At 46.1% G+C, this 25,560-nt stretch overlaps 1 protein-coding gene across 5 annotated transcripts in view; it reads left to right on the top strand.

Annotated features, from left to right (window-relative positions):
* The first annotated feature begins 214 nt into the window (after window positions 1-214).
* The window catches only part of STOX2 (storkhead box 2), a 210,246-nt gene continuing 184,900 nt past the window's right edge, over window positions 215-25,560 (top strand). For 2 of the 5 annotated variants that reach the window (XM_059384451.1, XM_059384452.1), the window contains exon 1: window positions 215-1,474. In XM_059384451.1, coding sequence (XP_059240434.1) covers window positions 1,123-1,474 — 352 coding nt within the window. In that variant the 5' untranslated portion in view covers window positions 215-1,122. Of the gene's footprint in view, window positions 1,475-1,773; window positions 1,913-25,560 lie in introns of those variants that run through there. The other 3 variants (XM_059384448.1, XM_059384447.1, XM_059384455.1) reach the window with 3 other exon arrangements.

The following is a 25,560-nucleotide window of genomic DNA, read 5'->3' on the forward strand; positions in this document are numbered from 1 at the left end:
TGAATATACTATTCCTTTGTGTATTCTAGGAAACATTCTTTGTTCTGGAAAAATCATTCACATGGAGCATTAACCCTTATGCTCCTCTTGATAGTCTTTCTTTTATTTTTTTTTAAATCATCTCTTTAGATATATGACAACTATGTATAGTGTTTCTCAATGAAAAATAAGCAAAACACAGTTTTGTAGAGAAGCAACCTTAACGAAGGTTTTTGTTTGTTTGTTTGTTTGTTTTCCTTTTAAAGCATGATGGTTACCTTTCCTGGTAATATCTGTGTTCTCTTCACCAAGGGAGTGTTGTGTAGACAACACAGGGAATTACTAGGTGTCTTCTGTAGCAGTCCCACGGTGCATGATGGAGATATGACAGGAGAGTGCCACAAGTTTGGGAGGAGGGACTGATGACACGTTTGTGTGGTTTGTCTAAGTTTTTTAAAAAGCGACTTCCCAGGGCCCATCAACCAGTCAACTAGCTAATCCACTTGTTCCAGCAAGAGGTGGGAGGTGGGGGGTGGAGCGTGGGGAGGAGCGACACTCGGCTCGGGAATCTTTGCCTTCCAAGTGTCGCTGTGCGTCGCCCCCCTCTACCCCCCCGCGCCCTGAGCCTCTAGGTCTCCTCTGAGCCCTGCCACCTAAACGCACCCCCCACCTCTGGCCTTCCGGGCCACCTCGAACACCTTCCACTTCGGACTCCTGGAGAGTTCGGTTAAGTCCAGCCCAGAGGGCTCCGGGCCTCGGCGCGACTGCCCTCCTCCTCCAGCGTCTCCGCCCCCTGCCGGGCCCGCCGGGCGCCGAGGGAGGCCAGGGTGCCGCCGCCGGAAAATGAGCGGTGCCCGGAGGGTGGCCGGGAGCTGCAGGTAACGCGCGCCAGGGCTGGGGCCTGAGCGGGCTCCGCGCACGGTCCCCTTCCCGGCGCGGCGACCCCGGGGCTACGCGGGGGGTCCCGGGCGGCTGGGGCGCGGGGCTGGGGAGGGGGGCGCGGCCAGCCCCGGCGCGGGTGGGGGCACTAACGCTCCCCGCCTGTCGCGCAGCGACGTTCCAGCGGCTGTTCCCGGGAGCGGCGGGAGGCGGCGGCGGCGCTGAGCGGGGGCCGCGCGGCGAGGGCGCCGGCTGCTTCGGGAGATGGAGAAGTTTCTGCAGATCGCACCTCACTCTCTGGCCATCGTCCTGGGCCCGGCCGAGGGGCCCACGGGGGAGAGGTCCGGGGCCGCCCAGCCCGCGCCCTCGGCCCAGCCCCGCCAGCTCGCCCGGCACCACATCGGCTACGAGATCTTCGCCGACTTCAAAGCCGAGAACATGCAGCACTTCTGGAACAAGAAGGTCACGGCCGCGGTGGCCGAGACCTTCTTCCTGGGCTGGATCGACGAGCAGGTCCTGTTGATCCAGGGCAAGGAGGAGCATCTGGAGGCGCTGCGCGAGGGCTGGACGCGCCGGGCGCTGCGGCCGCCCTCGGGCTTCCACATCCGCTGCCTCGGTGAGTCCGGCCGCCGCCCGCGCCGTCCCGCCCGGAGCCCGCGCAGAGCCCGCGTCGGGCCCCGCGACGGGGACGGCCGGCTCCCGGGGGCGCCCCGCGCCTCCCTCCGCCTCCGAGCCGCGGCCGGGGCAGGGGCCGGCGGGCCTCCGCGAGCGCGGGATTGGGGAACTTCCTGGCACCTAAAACCGGGACTCGTACCTTTCCCCACACCCCCCTCCTCCCCCGGAGCCTCCCGGCGGCGCGGGCGGCGCGCTCCAGCGGGGCGGTGCCTGGGGCCGGCCAGGTAGGGGCGGCGCGGGAGGCTCTGCCGTGCTGCCTGCTGCGCGCTGCCGGGATCCGGCCGGGGAGGCGAGCGATCGCGAGGGAAGTCCGGAGAGCATTCGGGTCGCATCAGGTAGCGTCGGGCTCCGCCGCGGGAGGCGGCGGCGGGCAGTTCAGGTGCGCGGCGGCCCCCACGCGGTCCCTCGACGTCCTCTCCGCGGGCGACCACCCTGACCCTCGGCGCGGCTCTGGGGCGCGTGGGTGTCGGGCGCCGGCTTTTCTGTGCCGGACAGAACTGTGGATTTAGTTTGCAAGGTCTTGCCTCCGGTACGTCTTTCTTTAGTTTTGTGTGTTTGAAGGTTTAAGAAGGGACATGAGGAAATCAGGCAACAGTCTGGTCCTCAACAAAAGAAGAGTGTGTGTGGGGGGGAGAGCCCTAAAGGTTTAGTCGCTGCGCGCTTCCAGTGTTGCCCGACTTGCTGTTTGCTTTTGTAATTGCTCTCCTATGTTCTTGATCCAGATTGCATTTCTTTTAGAATAAGGTACAAGTTTTGTACCTTGGGCCCAGTGGTTAACAACGTGCGTGGTAACATAGTAGTGTTTGATGCAACGACTTCAAGAAAGAAAGCGTTCTTTCTAGTACCGCGGTTTAGGAATTCTTTCGTGACGTTTTGGGAGGAGGTCAAAAGTTCAAACGCGAAAACACTGTAAAACCGCCTTTTTCGTTGCCCACTCTTGCTACGCTGCTTCCTCTGACTGATTAGCTTGTACCTGTTCGTGTGTATTCCTGTATGCCTATCGCCAATCGATAGCATTTTTTATTTAGTGGCATTTTGTCTGTTTTTGCATAGCAGAAATCTTTACAAAGCTTCCTTTGAATTGAGTAGACAAAAAAACCAGGAAGGCTTGCATCTTGAGTGTTTTGTAACCCATGCCAAATTTCAAAAGGTGCTTTAGTTTAGTTTAGGTTTTTTTTTTTTTTTTTTTTTTTTTTTTACTTTAGCAAAACCCACAGTGGACTACCTGTAATTAAGCTGCCTTAGTAGAGGGCCAAGGTTAATGCCTCTGAGGCTTCATCTGCTCTTGATGTTCGGCTGCAACACACCAGGAAGCAGGGATATATGCAATTATTTTTATACTCTGTCTAGATGACAGCATTTAATAGTCTTCTTTTAAACTTGACTTCATTCTAATTTTTTTCCCTATTCATTTTCAAAAATCTCAAACATAGAAAGGTAGCCTAATTCAAAAATCTTACATTGAATTCCCATGTACCCATCATCCAACTTTGAAATACATTAGGACTTGGCCAGTCTGATTTCGCCTCCTCCCTTGCCCACCTAATGCCCTTTTGAAATCCCAGACATTGTTTCAATAGCATTTGACTTGTAAATATCAGTTCATATATATATATTTTTTTTCATTTCAGCAGAATTTATAAAGTTGTAGGAATTGGGGATCTCTTCTATGAGCCAAAGAGAAATATTTTGGCAATTTGGAAGTTTCCAAGTTGCTGTCGTGGATTGACCATTGTCCCGATCTGGCTGGGTAGTCTGGGCCGTCTCCAGCTGATGGGGTGGGCGCAGCCCCTGCATTGTTCAACCCCCCCCCCCCACACGCACACACTCAGTACCCTGATGGGGTGCAAAGAAAAAGCCTCCCCAGACAGGAGCATCAGATAAAGGAGCAGGAGTGATGTCTGCTGGGATCCAAGTGGTCACTTTCTTTTGAGCTGATTTGGGGGTTCAGAATTTCTACTGGAATTCCAGTGGCGCTTCAGTAATGACTGTAAAATGCAGAGTTGTTGGAGAGAGTTTATCTGCTCTAAGAATTCTCTGTGGGAGCCTCGGTGTCTGCCGCAGGATGGAAGGTGCAAGCAATTCCAAATGGCTTTGGCCCGTAACTCCAAACCATGTGGTTCTCACCAACTGTAAAATTTCAGAAAATTTCAGAAAAAATTTCACAGAACTGGGCAGGGCTTTTAAGGGAGTGAGGAGCAGGTTCTTCTGCCTTGTGAGCTGGCAGGGAGGATTCCCAGAGCTGAGGCTTGAGCTAGAACGCGTGCGCATGGGGGGTGCATGGGGTTCATTCAGAACACCACAGCTTTTCTCTGCAGGCAGGAGCAGGAGCAGAATTACCAGGTTGGGGAGCTCATGACCTGTTTGGAAACTGGCTGGTGCGGGCAGCTGGGGAGAAGGGTGTGATCCAACAACTCGAAAGGAGGCTAGGCCCAGGTGTATCCATGTGGAAGCCACTGGTGGCTTTTGAGCGGGAAGAGGGGTGACATGATTTGTTTGCTGGTATAAGGAAAGTTCTGGGGCCAGTGGGATTGGGGGATGGGACTGGAAGGGGGTCAGACACAGGAACCCCAGCTAAGTTCGTGGACACGGTTGTGGGGAGAGGTGATGGGAGCTGTATTAGGGCGGTCACTCTCTAAGGTACATCCCATGGTCAAGGGTTGGTTCCTTAAGAAGATACCATTTATCTGGGCTATGTCTGGAGGGCCTTCCTGTCCCAGCTCCTAACTCACGGACCTTTGTGTGCAGTTCACGTACTCCTCCTCCGAGGGCTCAGGTTTTCCCACCTGCCAGCCTTAGTCAGACCCCGCGGTCAATGCCGTGGGGTCTCCTGACTTCACTTCTCAGTTCTCTGTCCCTGCCAGTGGTTCCTTTTATTTCCCCAGTTCATCCTTCGATATTCAAATGCTTGGCACCAAAGATGCTGTATGCTTTTTAGACTTTAAATCAGAACTTGTGTTTTATATTATAAAGTTGTTTAGAACTTATGGACATCAAGATTTTATTCTAATTCAGTATGTTTATTGGTTTTCTCAAAAGAAGTTGCTCTCTTATGGTGGTGTCTCCAAGTTGTAGAATTTTAGGACAGAATTGTGTGGGTTTTGTCTTTTACACATACACACACATATATGTGTTTATTTATTTATAAGAGGGAGGGGCAGAGGCAGAGGGAGGGAGACAGTCTCAAGCAGGCGCCGTCCTGAGTGTGGAGCATTGCGGGGCTCAATCCCCCCACTCTGAGATCATGACCTGAGTCCAAACAGAGTCAGATGCTTAGTCGACTGAGGCACCCAGGTGTTCCCAGAAGAGTTTTCTATTTTGTTTGTTTTTTAAAAAAATATATTCTCATGGGGGTGCCTGACTGGCTCAGTTCATAGAGCATGTGATTCTTGATCTTGGGGTTATGAGTTTATTTAAAAAACAACAGCAGGGGCACCTGGGTGGCTCCCTTGGTTAAGTGACCACCTCTTGAAATTCAGCTCAGGGTGTGATCTCAGAGGGTTGTGGGATCGAGCCTCACATCTGGCTCCAGGCTCCGTGTGGAGTCTGCATCTCCCTGTCCCTCTGCTTCTCCCCACTCTTGTTCTCTCTCTAAAATAAATAAATAAAACCTTCAAACAACAACAACAACAAAACCAAACAAAAAACGTATTCTCCCAAAAAACTTTGTATATACCCCCCCAGAGGTTTATTTTACTTAAGTCAACTTCAAATTGAAAATAACACTCAGAGACAGATGGTGGGGATTGCTTCATGAGTGTTACGAAGCTTTTTGAAAGAGAGCGACTGATTCATCCAGCAACTGCAACACCTACCACTTCTAGGATCTGTTCTGGGAACGGAAGTAGACAACAGGTCGGACACAGCCCTTGTACTTCTGGAAGATCCCTTCTAGTGGGGCAGCAGACATTTCAAAAATTCAACAAAGATAGAAGAATTTCACAGAGCCTCAAGTGCGGTAAAATTGAGGCAGGTGCTAGAATAAAGACCAAGGAGGAGAAATAGGTTAGTAGTCAGTGTTTATCCGTCATTTATCATTGTCTAAGTACTTTATTTTTATTCACTCATTTTTTTTTTTTAAACTGGAAATATAGCTGACACGCAGCGTTACAGGAGTTTCAGGAGTACGACATAGTGATTTGACAAGTCTGTGCGCTTTGTCGTGCTCATCACAGACGCAGCTCGTATCTGTGCCCGTACAACACTGTCCTGTCGCCATTGACCATATTCCGTACGCGGTGCCTCTCATCCCACATCCGTTCCCTACCTGGAAGCCTGCGCCCCCCATCCCCCTCCACCCATTTAGCCCTTCCCCCGCCCCCTCCTCTCCGGCCACCATCAGTTTGTTCTCCGTGTTCATGGGGCTGTTGCTGCTTTTTGCTGGTTTGTAAATTTGTCTTGTTCAGATTCCGCATATAAGTGAAATCATACAGTATTTTGCTTTCTCTGTCTCACTTCACTTAGCATCTGAAATATTAGCGTATTAAAGATCGCATATTAAAGATAGCACGGGATCTTTAAGACAGCCATCCCATTTAGGTATCACTATTTCCCCCGTTTTACAAACGAAGCAACTGAGGGACAGAAAAAACAAGCACTGCTTCAAGGATACCTAGTTAGTAAGAGAAAGAGCTGGGATCTGGGGCCAGACGGTGGGTTTTGTCTTATCTTGCTTTCTCTTCTTTTCTTTCTTTCTCTTCCTTCCTACCTACCTTTCTTACTTTTCTTTCTTCTTTTTCTTCCTTTCCCTTTGGTGAGGTTGTCGTGACCAAAATTTCCTTCCAAGACAGACACGCACCCTCCCAACAATTCAGGGGGCTGGTGGCCCAGTGGCAGCCGGCTTGGCTGGAAGGGGCTGCGTCCTCCTTATCACGACACAGCGGAAAGGAGAAACCAGTGTCGGGGTCGAGGGTGTTGCCCGAGACCGTCATGTTTGAGCTTCCTTTGGGCCAAACGGGTAGGTTCATTACTTTGTGCGGTTGCCAAAGGTGCTTAGGCAAAGGAGAGCGACTTCTTCGCTTTCTGCGGTGAAGCTAGCGCCCTTCCCCACCAGTGTGCAGAGCGACTGTTCTGTAATAACCGCTCCTTCGTGGAGCACTTGAGTGATGATGGGTCTGCGGACAACGGGAGAGCACATGGGAATCAGCTTGACCTGCTGGAGGAAAGGAAGGAGCGGCGACTGGCTGAACCAGCAGCAGAACGGAAGTGGAAGGCGGCCCAGGAGATGAGGCCAGAGGGCCTGGAGGCCTGCGATTTTCTTCCGAGCTGACAAGGCGTTGAGCATCCAGTGAGCATAGAGCACCGGTAGGGCTTCTGAAGAAAATCCAGAAAATATCCAGAAGAGCTTCAGACACGGGCCTCACTCTTAGAGAACCTTACCTCTCATGTGAAAAATCTTAGGATGAACTCTAAAACAGCGAAAGATGGTGCATTTCAAATTTTATTTCTGGCTGGTCACAAAAAATATTCTTATGAATTACCTCACTCTGGCTCAAAGATATTTTCAGCAAAGGCGTGTCAGTTTCATTGTAATAAAGCTTTGAGAATGAACTTCTGGGACTCACGGGCTTGCTGTGACAACCAGGAGGCTTGGCAGGCGTTTGTGAATTTTACCCGGAGCACGTGTTTCTCTCCCTCTTGCATTAAGAGGTAAATTTGTCAGTTATCCCCAAGTTCTTTTTAAAGGAGTGTAAAACCGAAAGGTGTCCGTGTTCTCTTGTCTCAGAGTATAAGCACTCCAGTGCTTTGGGGTAAAACAAACTACTTGCTGCAAATAACTTTAAAGGTTTCATCCTGCTTAAAGGATCTCATACACTGATGTGCATGGGGTTTGATGTGGATGGCGTGGATGACTTTACCATAGTCCCTTTAAAGTTTGCAGATGTACCTGAGTCGTTATTCTGCTCAGTTCATGCATCCCTAATACAAGTTTTTGACACCTTTCATTCTGTATTATAGCTATAAATATAATCATAGGCTTGTTTTTTTTACTTTCTTTTTGTTTAAGATTTTATTTATTTGTTGGGGAGAGAGAGCACACAAGCAGGGGGAGCAGCAGAGAGAGAGAGAGAAGCAGGCTCCTGACTGAGCAAGGAACCCAATGTGGGGCTCGGTTCCAGGACCCCGGGATCATGACCTTAGCTGAAATCAGGAGTCGGATGCCTAACTGAGTCACCCAGGTGCCCCACAGTCAATCTCTCTTGATGGAGAACAGCAAATTAGGACATTATCAAGGAATAGAACTAGAGGCAGCTTGAAGAATTTGATAAGTGACCTCGATAAAGAGGATCCATCAGAGTCTTTTTGGGGCAAAGATGAAGGTAAGCCTGTTTAGGAGGGCAGAGAAGGTCCCCAGGGCTGTGGACACCGTGTGGAACAGACCGGGTCTTAAGGCGTTCTTATGATGTTAACAGTATGAAAGCCTACCTCCGTGCTGTCAGTTTCACTCCTAAGACACGAGGAAACACAATAAATTCCTGTATTTTTTCAGTGTCTTGCGAAGCCCCTAAAATACTTTTGCTGCTTACGAACTGATCTGTTCAAAATAACCGTCGTCTCAAGAATCTAGGGCCCTGGGGGTCCCTAAGGGCTTACTAATATCTTCAGGGGGCGCAGTGCAGTCCGCGGGGAGTTCATCTTCTTACCACCTGAGATCGCTGCAGCCTGTGTCCTCGCAGTCAGCCCGGGGCGCTGAGGGGACACTGGCCGCAAGGATGGCTGCAGGCTTCTGCTCTGGTCCTTCTCGGGGAAAGCTGCTGTCTCTTAGCATTCTCCTTCTGTGGCTGCCACACTTCCTCCAAAGCAGTGTCAGATACCCCCCACCCCCCAACTTTCCCTCCAGGGTATGGGCCTTTTCCCCTTTCACACCTTTGCTGCGGTAGATTGATTCCTTCTCTTCCTTTCTGAGTAGTTTGCTCTCCCCCAGATTTTTCTGGAAACTCAAGTTCCCCTTAGGAATCCATTTACAAGATAATAGAACTCAGTGCCTCCTCTTCTAAGGGGCTTGATCTTCAGAAATTCCAGGCTCCCTTTCCCCGCCCCCTGCCCCCATCACCACTGTGCCACCCCTGAAAGTGACCTTCATGAGTCCTAGACAGTTTTCTGACTCCTTCATGAGGGGGAGAATGGTCTACATCCTGAACCCCTTGGAGGGTTGATAGGATTCTCAAGACAAAATTTTATTTATCTACAAATATTCCTCACCCTTTGGCTCTTGCCCATTGAGGCTATGTCCTACTTGGGGGATGGGTTGTGCGGTTCCAAGCCCCGTCAGCGGAAGCGGTCTGCATGCCCACCCCAGAATGCCGTCCGTGTTTGCAGCCACTTCCGTGCCAATTCTCAGTTCCTTCCCTCTTTGACTTCAGCTTGGGGGCAACTGTCCTTTATTCCTAAAGTCACAGACCCACTAGCCTTCCAGCTCAGTTTTTTCCTCCTTTTGCTTGCTTGGCAGTGGCCCTAGGGAGGCAGATAGAGCCGGGAGGAGCCGCACCCCAGCAGCGTGGGTTGGAGCGTGCGTGCGAGGGGGAGGCTGGGAGTGTGCAGGAGGCCACGGGTCCATGGCTGACACACACGGAGTGCCAGGGGGAAGCCAGGGCATGGGGGTCACAAGGAAGCATTGAAGACCGTCTGGTGTAGGCGAGGTGCAGGTTGGGTTCCCACTGGACAGTTCTGCCGCGAATCAGGTCCTCCTCTTGGAAGTTTTCTTGTCCCCGTCGGAGAGCATGGGTGGGGACTGAGCTCTGTGCTTTCTCTCTGTGTCAGTCTCATGCGGGCCTGGGGGAGGATCATGGGTTGAAATGTGGGGGCCTGTGGTAGAGGGCTTTCCCCCTGCTGTGTGAAGAAGACTGTCCAGACTGAACAACACACCTTGGCCTTTTCCCTCAAATCTCTGCCTCTGGTCAACCAGCCGGACACTTCTAGACTCTTCCTGAGGCAGAAAACATTGATACAGCTCCATGAGCACGGCTATCCTTCTGGAAAGAAATCCCAACTCTTCATCTCATTGATGATGTATGCTGGGGTCTCAAATTCCCCATATTCCCCCAGATCCTCAAACCGGCTCCCTCCAAAATGCCCTCTCACACCCTCGGTTCTGATGGCCCATCTTTCCCCATGGTTCCCTTCTCGTTTGGTCAGGCCCAGCGTGGAGAGACTTGGAAAGCCTGCTGACTTTGGAGTTAGTACGGAATCTCTGGAGAGATGATCGATTGGTTGTTACAGGAGACTTTATGACCTGCACATTTGCCTGGGTTGATCACTTTCCTTTCATCAGAATCTGGTTATTAATTTGTTTCAAAATAAGAAAGAGGCTTTTAGTTAGTAACGGGGAAGCGCTAATGTAGAGGAAAGAAATCAGTACTTCAGAAACCATGTCTCTGAATGCTCCCAGGCAGTGAGGGTTACACTAACATCTTCTACTCTTTCCTGTATCTTTAACATTTCCTCTTATGCTGAAGGAACATTCTAGAACACAATCTTTATGCTAGATGCTCCTTCATTTTATTAAATATTGACTGGCTGTGCTTCAGAGTTGGTATCAGGGTCAGGAATTGTTCCAAACACTTTGATACATTGTCTCATTTAATCCTTATAGAGGTAGTGCTAACATTATTTCTGTTTCACAGAAGAGAAAACTGAGGTTCAGAGAGTAACCTTGCATGAACAAGCAATTTCAAATTCAACCCAGTAATCCGATTCCAGAGTCTGAGCTGTCAACTTTTTAAAAAGCTGGCTGTCATTTCTTTCTTCCTTTTTTTTTTTTTAAATCAGACTATTTTAATTGATTGAACTTGGGCTTTGTCAGGGAATCAATGGAGTTCATAACCAAGTCTACCTTCGCAGAATGCCAGATCACCCTGCAATTATTTCCTAGTTCATGGATGTGGAGTTGGAACTGATGTCCTCAGCCACTGGGAGAATCTCCAGGTTAGCTTCCTGACTCTGGAGTAAGTAAGGACCGTTCTGATGCAGAGAGCCTTGTGGCAGCTCCGGGTCTCTCCACTTCCAGTAAAACAGTCATAAAATCTTTTTTGCCTTTGGAGATGAGGCTCACAGGAACTAAGACCACTATCAAAGACTTGAAAGATTCAGGATAGGAATTTCTGTCTCATCCCCATTTAACTCTGAAGTATGACAGGTGCTGAACGACAGAGTGTTGTGAGCTTAATGAAAGAGTCTGCTCCAGATCTGGGTATGGTTATTAGAATATATCCTATTAGAATATATCCGTACAACATTGGCCCAGTGACCCCAACTAATAAATACATCTAGCTTATAAACGTTGCCAAATATGAACTGGTATATATAAAAAAAAATTTCTACATACAAAACACATACATATGTATGCACATACATATGTAATAAGATTAAAACAAAGTATGTGCAACCATGTTCCAATTTAAGAATAACATGTTGCATGAACGGCTGTAGCATCTTTGCACTTTTCTCCCACGGTGTCCTTTTCTCTCTCTGCAAGAGATAATAATTATCCTGAAATTTCTGTCACTCCTTCCCTTGATTGTCATTTGTAAGTTCACCAAGTATGTGTTCATTCCTGTTTCGAACTTCATACGAGTGGAGTCATATGGCAAAATTGGTTGTCATTTCTGTTGGATGCAGGTTTTGGCTTCATTCCTTATCATTGAGAGTTTTATTTCTTTTATAATTGAATGTTAAACAAAGTCGTCTCACTTGGATTACGATTTGCGAAATGTCCTTAAACCATGAGACAATATCCCAGGAAAAAGGTGAAGCAGAGTCTTAATAACAGGACTCTATTCTTGATATTTAAGATTCAGGGTCAGGGGATGGCCAACACATATGTTTACTGTTAACTTTTTGCCTTTTATAGACATATAAATATATATATAATTATATATTTGCACATATACATGTAAGTGTATGTACATTTATATTACATGTAAATATACACTTAACACATAGTGCTCTCTCATCCTTTTTACCTTGAAATCTTTTTCCAGGATTCATGGTGCCATCTCTGTTTTGGTGGGTATATCACTGCCTCTTTTTTCTTTTTAATCTTTTGGTTTTCATTGTTTCTTAGAGACAGAGATCGAGAGAGAGCACGCACGCATGAGTGTGCACTGTGGGGAGAGGGGAGGGGCAAAAGGAGAAAGAGAGAGAGAATCTCAAGCAGACTCCACGCTGAACGCGGAACCCGATGTGGGGCTCAATCTCAGAACCCTGAGATCTTGACCTCAGCTGAAACCAAGAGTCTGACACAACTGAGTGAGCCTCCCAGGCGCCCCAAGTCCTCTTGTGAATTTTTTTGTTTTAATGCAAGCTCCATGCCCAGCATTTTCATCTTCTGTATCCTTCTGCTTTGGTGTATGTTTTGTAAGCAAGATAGAGTTAGAGTTTGAATTTTAGCTCAAGGTGAAGAGTATTTGTCTTTTAGGTATATTGAGCCCTTAACCGTATTGTAGTAACTGATACGTTTGTTCTTGTTTGGAACTTCTATGTTTATCTGGAAGGCCCTACAGTGTCAGCTTTTTAGAAATCATTTGCTTTGTGCTGGAGCAGGGCATGGTGACTCTTGAGGGCTCCCTCGCTAGTCTCTCAAAGGAAGAATTCAGTCCCTTCTTTGGTGTTTGCTTTTGGACCTTGTAACTATGGTGACGGTTTGCAAACCTGATTATTCTACAGATTAGTGAGTCCCAAATTCTCCACCGTCACAGAGAGAAAGGAAGTCACAGCTGGTACCTTGAATTTCCGGAAAGGAGCCCATGTAGATGCAAGTGGGTAGAGTGTTCTCTTCCCAGGCTCTGGCGGTGTTGACTGGGACCAGAGGAAGTTGACCAGGCTCCCGCTGGACCAGGCCTCAGAGCAGGGAGGCAGGAGGGGGAGCACGGAAAGTGGCACCTGTTTGTTCTAAAGAGGCTACCTCAGTGTCATTTGGAAACTAGATATTTTATTTTATTATTTTTTTTGTTCCCACTGTGCAAGTATCTTGGATTCAGTATTCAAAGGCAGAAAAGTGAGTGGTGTTGGCGTTGTTCTGAGTTCAGTGGGCTCGCAGAGCAGGCAGAGCTCTCCGGCGTCTCTGCCGAGAGATTTCCAGATGTTCCAGCCAGCACCGGGTCTTCAAGCCGGGCCCTGCGTGTGGAGCATCCTGCTGTTCTCTTGGGGGACAGTTTTGGTGGTTGTCACTCTCCTCTGCTGTTGTAAATCCTCCATGATTTTCCCTGCGGAAGAGATTGATTTCTGTGTGAAGCTACTTATGCCGAATCAATGAATAAATAAAGACAAGAAAGAGACTAGAAACTTGTCGCGGAAGCAAGTCTTCAGCCTGTAGAAGCCCACAAAGACACAGTCAGATGGAAATTGCTGGTGGTGTTAATTCAGTCTTTGTGACTAATGATAAAAGGTTTCCTGTGAAGAAAAGACTTAATCTTATGATTTTCCACCCTTCTTTCTTTTAAAAATGAGCATTTATATATCTCTTTGGCACTAGGGAAGAAATAAGACTCAGAAAACTCCCAAATGCCTTTCTTTTCTTTTCTTTTCTTTTTTTTTTTTTTTTTTTTTTTTTTTAAGATTTTATTTATTTGCTTGAGAGTAAGAGAGCACAAGCAGGAGGAGAGGCAGAGAGAGGAGAAGCAGGTTTCCTGCTGAACAGGGAGCCCAATGTGGGGTTCGATCCCAGGACCCTGAGATCATGACCTGTGCAGAGGGCAGATGCTTAACTGACTGTGCCACCCAGGCACCCCAAATGTCTTTGTTTTCTTAAAATAAATAATACCAGTTTCTTTTGTTTCAAAGTAGGTGACCGCTCCTCCTAAAGTGGCCGGAAGTAAGAAAGCCTGGATTCTTCAAAGTCCAGCTGTATGTAGCTACACTTGTACTGAAAGTGTAAAAGCGAATGTAATTTACATTTGCTAATTTACATATAATTTGAATAAACTATATTTTAAATGTGTATGGGCTGAAACTGATGAGTAGTTGATAAAATCCCATTGTGCATCGTGCTTTTTAATGTGTCTACACTTTTTAAATGACTTCAGGTCTGAAAAAAAAGGAAGCTTTGCTGAAATAAGCAAAGCTTTCAATTATTCCCCCCCTCCTATAAAATTTCTGGAAATTTATTAGTAGAAGGGGGAGGGATCATTTACACGCTAACACAATGTGAACTGAAGACTGTTCTAAAGACCCGTTCGATGTGAATTGGTGAGTTCGCACGATTTCAGTGACTGGAAATTTGCCTCCTCTGTTACAGTGTGAATCTGTGTTAGCCAGTGTGAGGGTGAAGAGCATGACCCACTCAGAAACTGCTTCTACTTTCAAGGAGACGGATTTACAGTACATGCAATTGTGCGGAGAGAATGTGGGTCCTTTTCTCTAAGCCCTGACCCTGGGTACTTAAACCCGCGGATTTAAGCCTGGGCACTCAAATGAGTGAATGAAGTCCTCTGTAATATAGCTAACATATTTAATTTCCTAAGAAGGTGGGTCATTGTGCCAAGTTTGTGCTCACGCCAAAAAGATTATTCAGGCATTTCAATTAAGATACTGTCTTCTCAAGTCACAAAAGTTGACATGATCACCATTTTTATAATCACATAGTTTAAAAGAATCGGCAGGAGAGTTCTACTTGCTTCTATTAGCACATCCCTGTGAATGTGTCTTTCGCATTAGGTTGTAACTTCTTTGAGGATGGAGACGGTAAATTTCTAATGTCCTAGTCCAATCCTCTATGTAATGTGGATTTAGAAGTATAACATAAGTATACTTATAGGTATAGTTAATGCTAACCGGCTGCTAGGGGCTATTTCTAAAGTCCCATTTAACAAAATAGTTGAACGAGGAGGCCATTAGAAAGCCTATATGCCTTTGGTAGCCTATGTAAACAGATTAAACCCAGAGTCAACTAGACTTTATTGACTCTGAGAAAATGGAACTTAAGAACAACTATCATAACAGCTGAAAATTTTCCCAAGTAAGACAAAAATTTAAATTATAGCCAATTAAGTAATTTCCTTGCTTTGCTTCTGTGTCTTCTCTATAAATACTTCTGTTCCCCCAGGGAGACTTCCAACCCCTTTTTGGTTTCGGTAGTGTCCAGTTGGAATTGTTCGCTCAAGTAAATTTTTAAAAACGTAATGTATCTTGATTTATCCTTTTATAGATTTCAACATTGGGGATAAAAAGGACACAGGCCTGGTATAGGCAAGATGAGTTTGATAACCTTAATATATTGCCAGTGGTATTGTAAATTGAAAAAAATTCTTTTTGGAGAGCATCTTGTCTCAGTATGTATGGAAAAGCCATCTAAATATTCATGTAGTTTGATATGGTAGTTCTCTCTTGAGGACTGTGTCTAAGGTAGGGATCCAAACTACAGAGAGCTGTGTGTAGGACACTATTCATTATACATTTTTTTAAAAGGACTTTATTTATTTATTTGAGAGAGATTAAGAGAGAGAGAGAGCATGAGTAGAGGGAGGACAGAGGGAGAGGGAGAAGCAGACTTTCTATTCAGCAGGGACCCTGACACAGGACTCAATCCCAGGACCCGGGACCATGACCTGAGCCAAGGGCAGGCGCTTAACCAACTGAGCAACCCAGGTGCCTTCATCATACAACTTCTGGGTGGCTCAGTTGGTTGAACATCCTACTCTTGATTTTGGCTCAGGTCATGATCTTAGGGTCTCTGCCCCGTCTCCCCCCACCCCTCCCACCCTGCTGTCAGTGTGCGTGCTCTCTCTCTCTCTCTTTAAATAAATAAAATCTTAAAAAAAAAAAAGAAAAGAAAGATTGTAAGTAACCTAAATATCATGAGTAGACAGTAAATTGTATTTCTGTGTACTGTGTGACTATTAGATAACTGTTCTCAGGTCTCTGATGGTAATGGAACCACGGGGAAATGTCTATGCCACACACGTGCAAGTGTGTGTGGTGTTTCATAGCAATATAAGTCAGAACGAATATCTCAAACCAGGTGCGTGGGAAAAAATGAGAAAGAATAACAGTAGATAACAGATGCTGAATGATGAGTATGTTTTGGGCACAGTGCCAAGTACCTATTCTTATTGAATTTTTATACATGGTCTTGGATGCACCCATTTTATGGATGAGGGAACTGAGCCTTGAGAGATTGGATAATCTTGCTCAGCCATATTAAGTGATGGGACCCAAAATGTGTGCTTCAAACTGGTGATTCACGAAGTTCACTGTGCATTGTGGAACTTTAAATAACTAAATGAATTAATAAATGAATAAATACTCTGTGGCTTAATCCCAGATCTGATGGATCAGGATTCCCAGCCAGACAACCAGGAGCCTGTATTTCTAACATGCAAGGCGGGTTCTGTGGCCAGCCTATGGCTGGCATTTAGGACCCTTTGCAAATTCCACTCGTGTAAAAAAATACACTGAATATTAATTAGTGAATATTAATAATGGTTGAGTTTAGGTAATGGTGATTACCTAAATAAGGGTGATTTCATTTTTTCCCTCCATTTTCCAGATTTTCTTCAGTGAGAAGTGATGTTACTTTTGAGTATAAGCCCTTAACAAAGATAGTATTGAATAAAACACTTCATTTAAAGCATCTCCCATTTTTGGGGGAGGGTGTTATATGCTGCTTCTTTTTAAAAGTCCATTCGGAGGGTGCATAAGTGAGAAAAATGGAATGATGTCCAAATGAGGCATAATATTAGCAAGATACTACAATATACATCAGTCTAATGGTGATTACAGTTAACAGTACATATTAAATTTGTTTGTATTTTAACGGTGCCTTAGAAGATACAACCGGAACCATAGATTAAAAAAAAATAAGTTAGGTAGTATGTTCATTGTATTTCAACTAAGAAAGAAAATAAATAAATTGGATGATTAGCCAAAGCCCCAGAGAAACTGGTCTGGTTAGCATCTTGACGAGCAAGAGAGAAGACTGTGATCACGGCATATTTTTGTTGTCAAGCAAAGGGAAAAAGGTTCTTTTTCTCATAGCTGGGAGGAAGGGGTGTGAATGAGATCATAATTTTACAGGAAATAATGGACTTTATTGTTAACATGCAGCCAAGTGACAGGCGTGCTGGGGAGGTCAACACACGGCCTTTTTCATTGGTCTCTGTGTCACTGAGAGCTGCCATGTTGGGTCACCCCTGAGGCAGGAGTAACAGTGGGGAACCTTACAAAAGAGGAAAGCAGTGCTGACCAGTTTCTGTTTTTTAGGAGGACAGAGGAAGATGTCAGAGCCAGACAAGTCGAATGTGCTTATCCTAAAAAGAGTGTTCAAAGAGTGATTTGATACTTTCATATTTATTAGGAGACATGAAATGATCAGAAGGTGTGCACACATGAAGGGGGCCCCGAGTAGCCTCAGCCTCCAGGGTGTAAGGTCAATATCTCCTTCCCTTTGTAGGCCTGGCCAGTCTTCAGAATTCCTGGGTGTGTTCAGAAGATCATAAATAATTGCATGAGTTATAAGTCACATTTGGATTCATAAATGTATATTGTAAAGAAGAAGGTGTATATTGCATATATATATTTATAAATATCTACTTTATTTTAGAGAGAGAAAAAATGCGTGCTCTTGTGTGTGAGCATGTGAGCAGGGGTGAGGGGAGCAGAGAGAGAGAGAGAGAGAAGTAGACTCCCCCTGAGCGTGTAGCCTGACATGGGGCTTGAGCTCAGGAAACTGAGATCATGTCCTGAGCCGAAATCGAGAGTCAGGTGCTTAACCGACTGAGCCACTCCGGTGCCCCAAATAGTGTATATATTTTTAAATGCTGAGTAATGATGTTATTTAGCCTTAGTTATGACAAAAAAGTGTTTTTAAAGAAATGGCAAACATTTTTTTTCCTCTGGAGCATTGACGTCTACGCAAGAGGTGGGACGGAAGTGGGGAAGATAACCAGAAATCCACCAAGACCGTGAACGTTTTATTTTAAATCACCCCTTCGTTGAAAAGGGAAAAAAAAAGTCCCCATTAAAGATAGTCTCATGAAAACTAGATGTTTACATCAGTTCCAGCTTCGTTGGCGAGGAAGGGGAGGAGGAATTGCAGACGATGTCGTTGGCCAGTCTGAGGGCAAGTGTGGAACCCGCGGAACTGATGATGGCCCAGGGGAAGCTACTGAATTTCCAGTGTAGCCATTGATCCAACATGGTTCTTGGTGTCCGCTCTGGTCATTGAAATCATGTTCACCTGTTCTGGGTCCCATGGATCCCTACTGTCATGAGAGAAGAAATGAAGTCTGTCCTTTTCAAGGTAGGAGACTACCACTAGAGCTTGGAAAGAGGGTCAACATTCTTACAAGGCGGTGAACTGAATCCAAAGAAAAACCCTATTTGGGGGGCTGAATTAGGAAACAGTGGCCTCCAGAAGTCCTCAGAACCTACAAGACCTTAACCCGCGGGTCAGGGCCTTATTCGCCTCCAAGTGCATGGGCTAAGCACCAGATGCTGTACCTTGCATTGAAAACCCTTGAATGCTGATCCCAGGGTCTGTGCTTGGCCCTGGGCTGTCCGAGGGAAATGTGCTCACCGGATTCGTGAGTCCAGAGACATAGTAGTTTTATTTGGGGATCTCCAGGGGAAAAGACCAACTTCTTTGCACTTTGGAATAGTTTTCAGTTGGAGCCGTGCATATTCGGTAGAAAAAAATGGACCCTCTAATACACAGAGGTGGAAACTTCAAGGGATAAAGACCCAACATTTATAGCTGATTTTAAAACATAAAGCCATCTTTTTATTTCTTTATTTTATTTATTTATTTTTAAAATCTTATTTATTTAAATTGTATTTAATAAATTAATAATGACTCACAATTATTTATTATAGTTATTAATGTTTTGTTATTATAATACATGTTTACATATTATGTATAACAATTATTAATAATTTAATAATACATTTAAATTTTTATCTATTTAAGAAAGCGTGAGTGAGTGATCAAGGGGAGGGGCAGAAGGAGAGAAAGAGCCCAATGGGAGGCAGCATCCCACGACCCCGAGATCACGACCCAACCCACAATCAAGAGTCAGATGCTCAACCGACGGAGCCACCCAGGTGTCTGTTGCCTTTTAATTTTTTTTAAAATTTGAGGACACCCTCCAGGCTTCTTGCAGGTGGTTTTCGAAAAGTCTGATTCCTTTCAGTCTGTCTGCTGGTGAATCCGGGTAACGTACTCTTGGTTAGTAAGTCACACTCGTTAGCTTTTTTTTTTTTTTTTTTTTTTAAAGATTTTATTTATTTATTTGACAGAGAGAAATCACAAGTAGATGGAGAGGCAGGCAGAGAGAGAGAGAGAGGGAAGCAGGCTCCCCGCTGAGCAGAGAGCCTGATGCGGGACTCAATCCCAGGACCCTGAGATCATGACCTGAGCCGAAGGCAGCGGCTTAACCCACTGAGCCACCCAGGCGCCCCACTCGTTAGCTTTTGAGGGGAGACCTTTTCTCACTGATGTTCTTGAGAAGACGACTAAGAGGAATTCTGGAAAGGGATCTGATTCAGGTAGTCCGCCGGGCTTTACAGATTTACTGTGGTGATTGCCTTCTTCGTATTAAAACAACTTTTCCAGGTGAGAGCTTGTTTCTCTCATTTACATACATCTGCTGGGCCGGGTTTCTCCTTCGCTGGGGAGTCTGAGAACAAGCAGGACACTTGGATGATGAAGTGATTGTCATTGTTCTTGCGGTGAGCAAACATCCCCAACAGCCTTTAAAAACATCGTGTGGGGGCGCCTGGGTGGCTCAGTGGGTTAAAGCCTCTGCCTTCGGCTCAGATTATGATCTCAGGGTCCTGGGATCGAGCCCCGCATCGGGCTCTCTGCTCAGTGGGGAGCCTGCTTCCTCCTCTCTCTCTCTCTGCCTACTTGTGATTTCTGTCAAATAAATAAATAAAATCTTTAAAAAAATTGTGTGATGAGGAAAAACTATGTATATTTCAAGGTTACTATAAATATTTTTCTTTGAAAAATAACATTGCTGTGACACTTTTCATCAATATGTTTAATTTTGACACTCCCAGTACAATGAAAAGAGAGTGGGGTTTTTATGTTTACTAAAGGAGGCATGGCTGTGAAATTTTGCCACGGTCAGTCACAAGTGGGAAAGTCAACTTCTTCCTCCATGTCACTTGCTTACTTTAAGGTTGTGGTTTTGTTCCCGTGTGAACTGTCTTTGGAAGAGAAGGTGTGAGGGTTATGCTCTTAAACAGGGCAAGCAAATAGTCTAGAAACAGTTTGACAACAAAGCTGAAGGTGAGGACTGCTTAGGAAATGCAGTTGGTGGCATGATAAGTTTCAGAATTAAAGGTAAACCCCAGGATGCCGGGGTGGCTCAGTCGGTTAAGTGTCTGCCTTCAGCTCAGGTCATGATCCTGGGGTCCTGGGATCGAGTCCTGCCTCAGGCTCCCTGCTCAGCTGGGAGCCTTATTCTCCCTCTGCTGCTCCCCCTGCTTATGGTCTCTCTCTCTCTCTCTGAGACAAATAAAGAATACAATCTTTTTTTTTTTTTTTTTAAAGATTTTATTTATTTATTTGACAGAGAGAGATCACAAGCAGGTAGAGAGGCAGGCAGAGAGAGAGAGAGGAGGAAGCAGGCTCCCTGCTGAGCAGAGAGCCCGATGCGGGACTCGATCCCAGGACCCTGAGATCATGATCTGAGCAGAAGGCAGCGGCTTAACCCACTGAGCCACCCAGGCGCCCAAGAATACAATCTTAAAAAAATAAAATTAAACCCCACTCAATATTAGTCTCAGTCTTAGTGGTTAGACCTGATTTGCTTCTTTCCCTCATCCCTCTGATTTTGAGGTGTGGTCCAGTTGCAAAGTTAATAAAGTCTGAAAACTTCGGGTTATTTTCATTTCATTACTAAAGCAGTGTCCGGGAGACTGACGTGCCTGTGCTTACCATGTCCCTCAGTTTCTGTTTCTGCAGAAGTCCCTATTATTGAGGTCCTTTCTGGTAAGGAGGTGTCTCACAGCGTCTCACTGGTTCTGGATCTTGCAAAGGATTGGATTTTTTTTTTAAAAGATTATTTATTTATTTAGTTGACAGACAGAGATCACAAGTAGGCAGAGAGGCAGGCAGAGAGAGAGAGGAGGAAGCAGGCTCCCCGCTGAGCAGAGAGCCCGATGTGGGGCTCGATCCCAGAACCCTGGGATCATGACCTGAGCTGAAGGCAGAGGCTTTAACCCACTGAGCCACCCAGGCACCTCAAGGATTGAATTTTTTATACTTGGTTTCAAAGTGTGCGGATCAAATAGCAGGCTGTCGGTAGAGTAAAATGTGGCGAGTTCCAGTTGTGGTTTTTGAGAAGCTCAAGGTAACTCCAAAACTAGAAGTCACAAAAAAAAAAAAAAAAAAAAAAAAAGAAATGAAACCAAGGAATTTTTTTCTGCTCTGGGTTCTGCTGCCTGCCTGGCCCTCCTTTCCTGACGCTAATCCAATATAGCGTGACGACTTTATTTTGCTTTTGAACTGTCCACAGAGGCTTGATTAGAGCCCTCCCTTGGCCGGGTGCCCGTGTGTAACCATATGGTACTTCGTGGAATGCAGATAATGGCTTCATTTTCGTCTGTGCTGTAGTAGGTAGGAACCTGTGCGAGCAGGTAGGAGAGCTTTTGTACAAAGTACCGATGAAAGCATCGCACGGGATTGTTCCTGCCAGAGCACAACAGACTTAATCTGCCCAGATATCGTACCTCTCTTCTTTCTGGTCATGTCACCCATAACTCTGAAGAGAGTTGAGGGTGACCTTGCTTTCAGGGTCAGTGGTCTTCAGCCCTTCCTGTGTTCCTTGCTGTGATGTCACAGGTGTTGGGTCGGGGGCCGGGGGGGCTGTTGAGGGAGGCTAATAGGCAGGGAGGTCACGGTGGTGAGGCCTGGCAGTGCCCACTCCTCACTGCTGGACAGTACCCATCCCCCAGCCCTCCAGGGCCCCTGGCAGACCCCTGCGCAGGCACAGGCTGCCTCCCCCTCCCCCTTCCCCAGCTGACAACGCACCCCCACTCCTGTCCCTGTCAGGCTTGATGCCACCCTTGTCTCAGCGGTCTGTTTGTAGGCAGGCTGGGGGTCTGGGTCACAGAGTTGGAGCTTAGGGTATTAGATCCAGACAGAACCTCAGGATTCATGGTCTCTTGGCCTGCCCTTGGCTCAACAGGAAATGGAAGCGTAGAAAGATCGGACTGGTGTTAGCATCTCCTAGCCAGTGTGTCCCGGGGCTCTCAGCTTTGCCTTCCGGACAGGATGCTCCGCAGACTCCCTTCCCTCCCTGTCAGGCTTCCAGGCTCTGGACGAGGGTGTCTTTACCATCCCTGAGCTGACGGTGAAATGGCTTTTCCAACACGCCTCCATCCCCACACACTACGAGCCTGGAGGGGATTCCTGTGCCCTTGTGGACACGGCAGATGCCACTGTTGCTCAAGAATGAGGTTGGGAAAAAGCTTTTCTTTATTGCAAACCTGCTGTATGTTAGACTCAGAAGTAACCCATTTGTACATGTGGCTGTGTTCAGTCTGCACAGAAACTCACTGAGCGGCTGCTTCTTCCCTCCGCTTTCCAAGAGGCTGAAATTCAGAGACAGCGAGCGTGTCACCCGCTATCCCACGGATAAAGAGTGGCAGGGCTGAGGCTCTGACCTACTGGACTCCACAGCCCAGACCTCCCCCCCCCCGGGCTCTCCCCCTGCCAGGGTGCCCCTCTGCCCCCACACTCCCCTGCTTCTGACCTGGCCTCTTTGGTTCTCCTGGAACCTTCAGATGCTCTTCAGAGCTTTTCTTTTTCTTTCCTTTTTTTTTAAAAAATTTTTAATTTTTTATAAACATATATCTTTATCACCAGGGGTACAGGTCTGTGAATCACCAGGTTTACACACTTCACAGCACTCACCAAAGCACACACCCTCCCCAATGTACATAATCCCACCCCCTTCTCCCAAACCCCCTCCCCCCAGCAACCCTCAGTTTGTTTTGTGAGATTAAGAGTCACTCTTCAGAGCTTTTCTTTTCTTTTCTTTTTTTTTAAAAGATTTATTTATTTAGACAGACAGAGATGACAAGTAGGCAGAGAGGCAGACAGAAAGAGGAGGAAGCAGGCTCCCTGCTGAGCACAGAGCCCAATGCGGGGCTCCATCCCAGGACCCTGGGATCATGACCTGAGCCGAAAGCAGAGGCTTTAACCCACTGAGCCACCCAGGCGCCCCTCTTTTCTTTCTTTTTTTAAATATTTTATTTATTTATTCGACAGAGAGATCACAAGTAGGCAGAGAGGCAGGCAGAGAGAGAGGAAGAGAAGCAGGCCCCCTGCCGAGCAGAGAGCCCGATGCAGGGCTTGATCTCAGGACCCTGGGATCATGACCTGAGCTGAAGGCAGAGACTTTAACCCACTGAGCCACCCAGGCGGCCCTCTTCAGAGCTTTTCAATCAATTTTTCCTTCCAATATCAATTTCACCATAATAATTTAATAAGGGTCCTCTTTTTCTTTTAAGGTTTTATTTATTTATTAGAGACAAGAGAGAGCAGGAGCGGAGGGAAAAGCAGACTCCCCACAGGGCTCGATCTTAGGACCCTGGGATCATGACCTGAGCTGAACGCAGAGGCTTAACCCACTGAGCCAGCCCGGCGCCCAAAGCATATAGTGCCCCCAGGTGGGTCTGGGGGACCGCTTTGGCAGGAAGGAAGACTTGCTAGCTGAGCGGGCTTTTCAATTCCAGTGACTTCCACAGCTTTGCTGGGGTTTTCCCTGGCTCTTTCTATTAGCGCCTCTAGACGGTAGATGCTCCAGGGCAAAGATTTTGGTCTTCGGCGCATTTTAACTATCGTAAAGGGTTGTGTACACCTTACATTAAAAAAGATGTAACAACAAAACAACCTTGTCCTTTAAATGCAGCCTCGGGTCTCGATCTTTTTCCCAGATATGAGGACGTGTGTAGCCAGGTACCTTGTAAAATCAGCTACCACACTTCTCACGAGAAGTGGTTTTTAACAAGATCCTTTTTGCTGTGTTCGTGCGAACTTGAGAAGTCATGAAGTGTTAAAGAACTCTGACAGGCTTATGTAATGGTTTTGTTTAGTTCATCCTCTAAACTGTTACCCACTTTAAATAATTCTGAGGTTAAAACAGTCTTATGATACATTTAGACTTGCCAGAATAGGAGAATTTGGTTTTTAAATTTTTTAAAGAGTTTATTGTATTTATTTGGGAGAGAGAGCGCGAGCATGAGTGGTAGGAGAAGAAAAGGGAGGGGGGAGGCAGGCTCCCCATCGTGTAGGGAGCCCAGTTCGGGGCTCGATCCCAGGACCCCAGGATCATGACCTGAGCTGAAGGCAGAGGCTTTACTGAGCCACCCAGGTGCCCCAGAATAGCAGAATTTAAACAGGCATACTGTCATAATAAGCTTTACTTTTTTTTCCTGCATCATAAAGCTAATAAAATATTTTTTATTATTCCCAATATTCCCTATATTTTAACAAAGTTATTTCTCACCTATGTTCAACTTTCATTTAGCCTATTTTATTTTCCTGGGCGAGGGGCCCTGGGTAGTTCCTTTAGTTACATTTCAGTTACAACTATTTATGAAAACTCCCCTTAGAGAGTTAAATGGAACAGCCAGCCCTCTTGTTAATCTTCAACAGCTTCTCAAATCAACAACCACAGAAATATTATACTGTGTGAGTGTAAAAAAAAAAAAAAAAAGGGAAGAAATTCTTCTCGACCAACTAGTTAACAAAAACTCTATTTCTTTGAGGTGTGAGATAAACTTTAGAGAGAAAAATGTGTGCATTTTATTTTATTTAAGATTTTATTTATTTATTTGAGAGAGAGAGAATGCTGCTACGTAGCAGAGCCAGCATTTGAACCTGGAAAGTTTGGTGGCCATCTCTGTATTTTACTGCACTTGAATAAGAGAAAAGCCCATTTTGTTATTGGAAAACCTGTTAATCATATACTGCAGAAACAGAGGGAACATTTTAGTGAATTTCCATTAACGCAGTCTCTGTGATAATCAACATGTGGCCTGTCCTGTTTCGTCTGCCCCACCCCTTACAAGTTATTTTGAAAGCAAATCCCAAACATCATATAATTTCATGGTAAATACATATGTACGTAATTCTAAAAGATGCTTTTTTAAGTTTAATTGCAATGCTATTATCACACTTTAAAGTATTATCCATTGTTCCTTAATATCAACTCTCCAGTTTGTGTTTAAAAGTCTGTAGTTGGTCACATTAACATTCTCTCCCTCCCTCTCTCTTTTTTTTCTTTTGAGAAAGGGAGAGGGGGAGAGGCAGAGGGGGAGGGAGAGAGGCAGAGGGGGAGAGGCAGAGACGGAGGGGGAGAGAGAATCTTAAGCAGGTTCCACACCCAGCGAGGAGCCCGATGTGGGACTCGATCTCACGACCTTGAGATCATGACCTGAGCGGAAACCAAGAACCGGATGGTTAACCGAGTGAGCCACCCAGATGCCCCACATAAACATTGTTTACTGTTCATTTGTTTAAATTAGGATCCAGACAAAGAGCGTATTTTTAGTGATGACTTTTAAAGCGGAGTACCTGAAAACTTGTCCTTCTTGGACTTCATTCAGCGCTCAACTGTCGCGTGTCTGCACTTCCCAAGGCCCCGTCTGATGATGATGAAGGATATTTCCAAGGAGCTGTCGGCTGGTGTGGTAGCTGACTGGAGTCAGAAATGGCACTGGCTCCTTTTGCCCCCAAGGTTATAAGCTTGGATGGTCATGCTGGAGGAGAACTCTTGACAGAGATAGGGCAGGTGGAAGGAAGAAACAGCCCCAGGAAAATACAATGGGTTTGGCTTGTGGTTCGTATTTAGAATCTAAAATCACATTCTGTCCTGCTTGGGTATTTTCTGCCTTCAACTCTCCATCTCTCCCTTTACACTTGATCCTTCTTTTAATGGCAACTGGGAAGTCATTACGTTGGCTTTTTTTCTTCCCCTTTAAAAAATTGATAGAAATTTGGGGGATATGCTGAACAACAAGATCTTTTCGTAAAATTAATAGACGTGGTGGGGTCAATCCATACACTTCAGTGGC

This window comes from Mustela nigripes, chromosome 18 (genome assembly GCF_022355385.1).
Source record: "Mustela nigripes isolate SB6536 chromosome 18, MUSNIG.SB6536, whole genome shotgun sequence".
Classification (NCBI taxonomy): Eukaryota; Metazoa; Chordata; class Mammalia; order Carnivora; family Mustelidae; genus Mustela; species Mustela nigripes.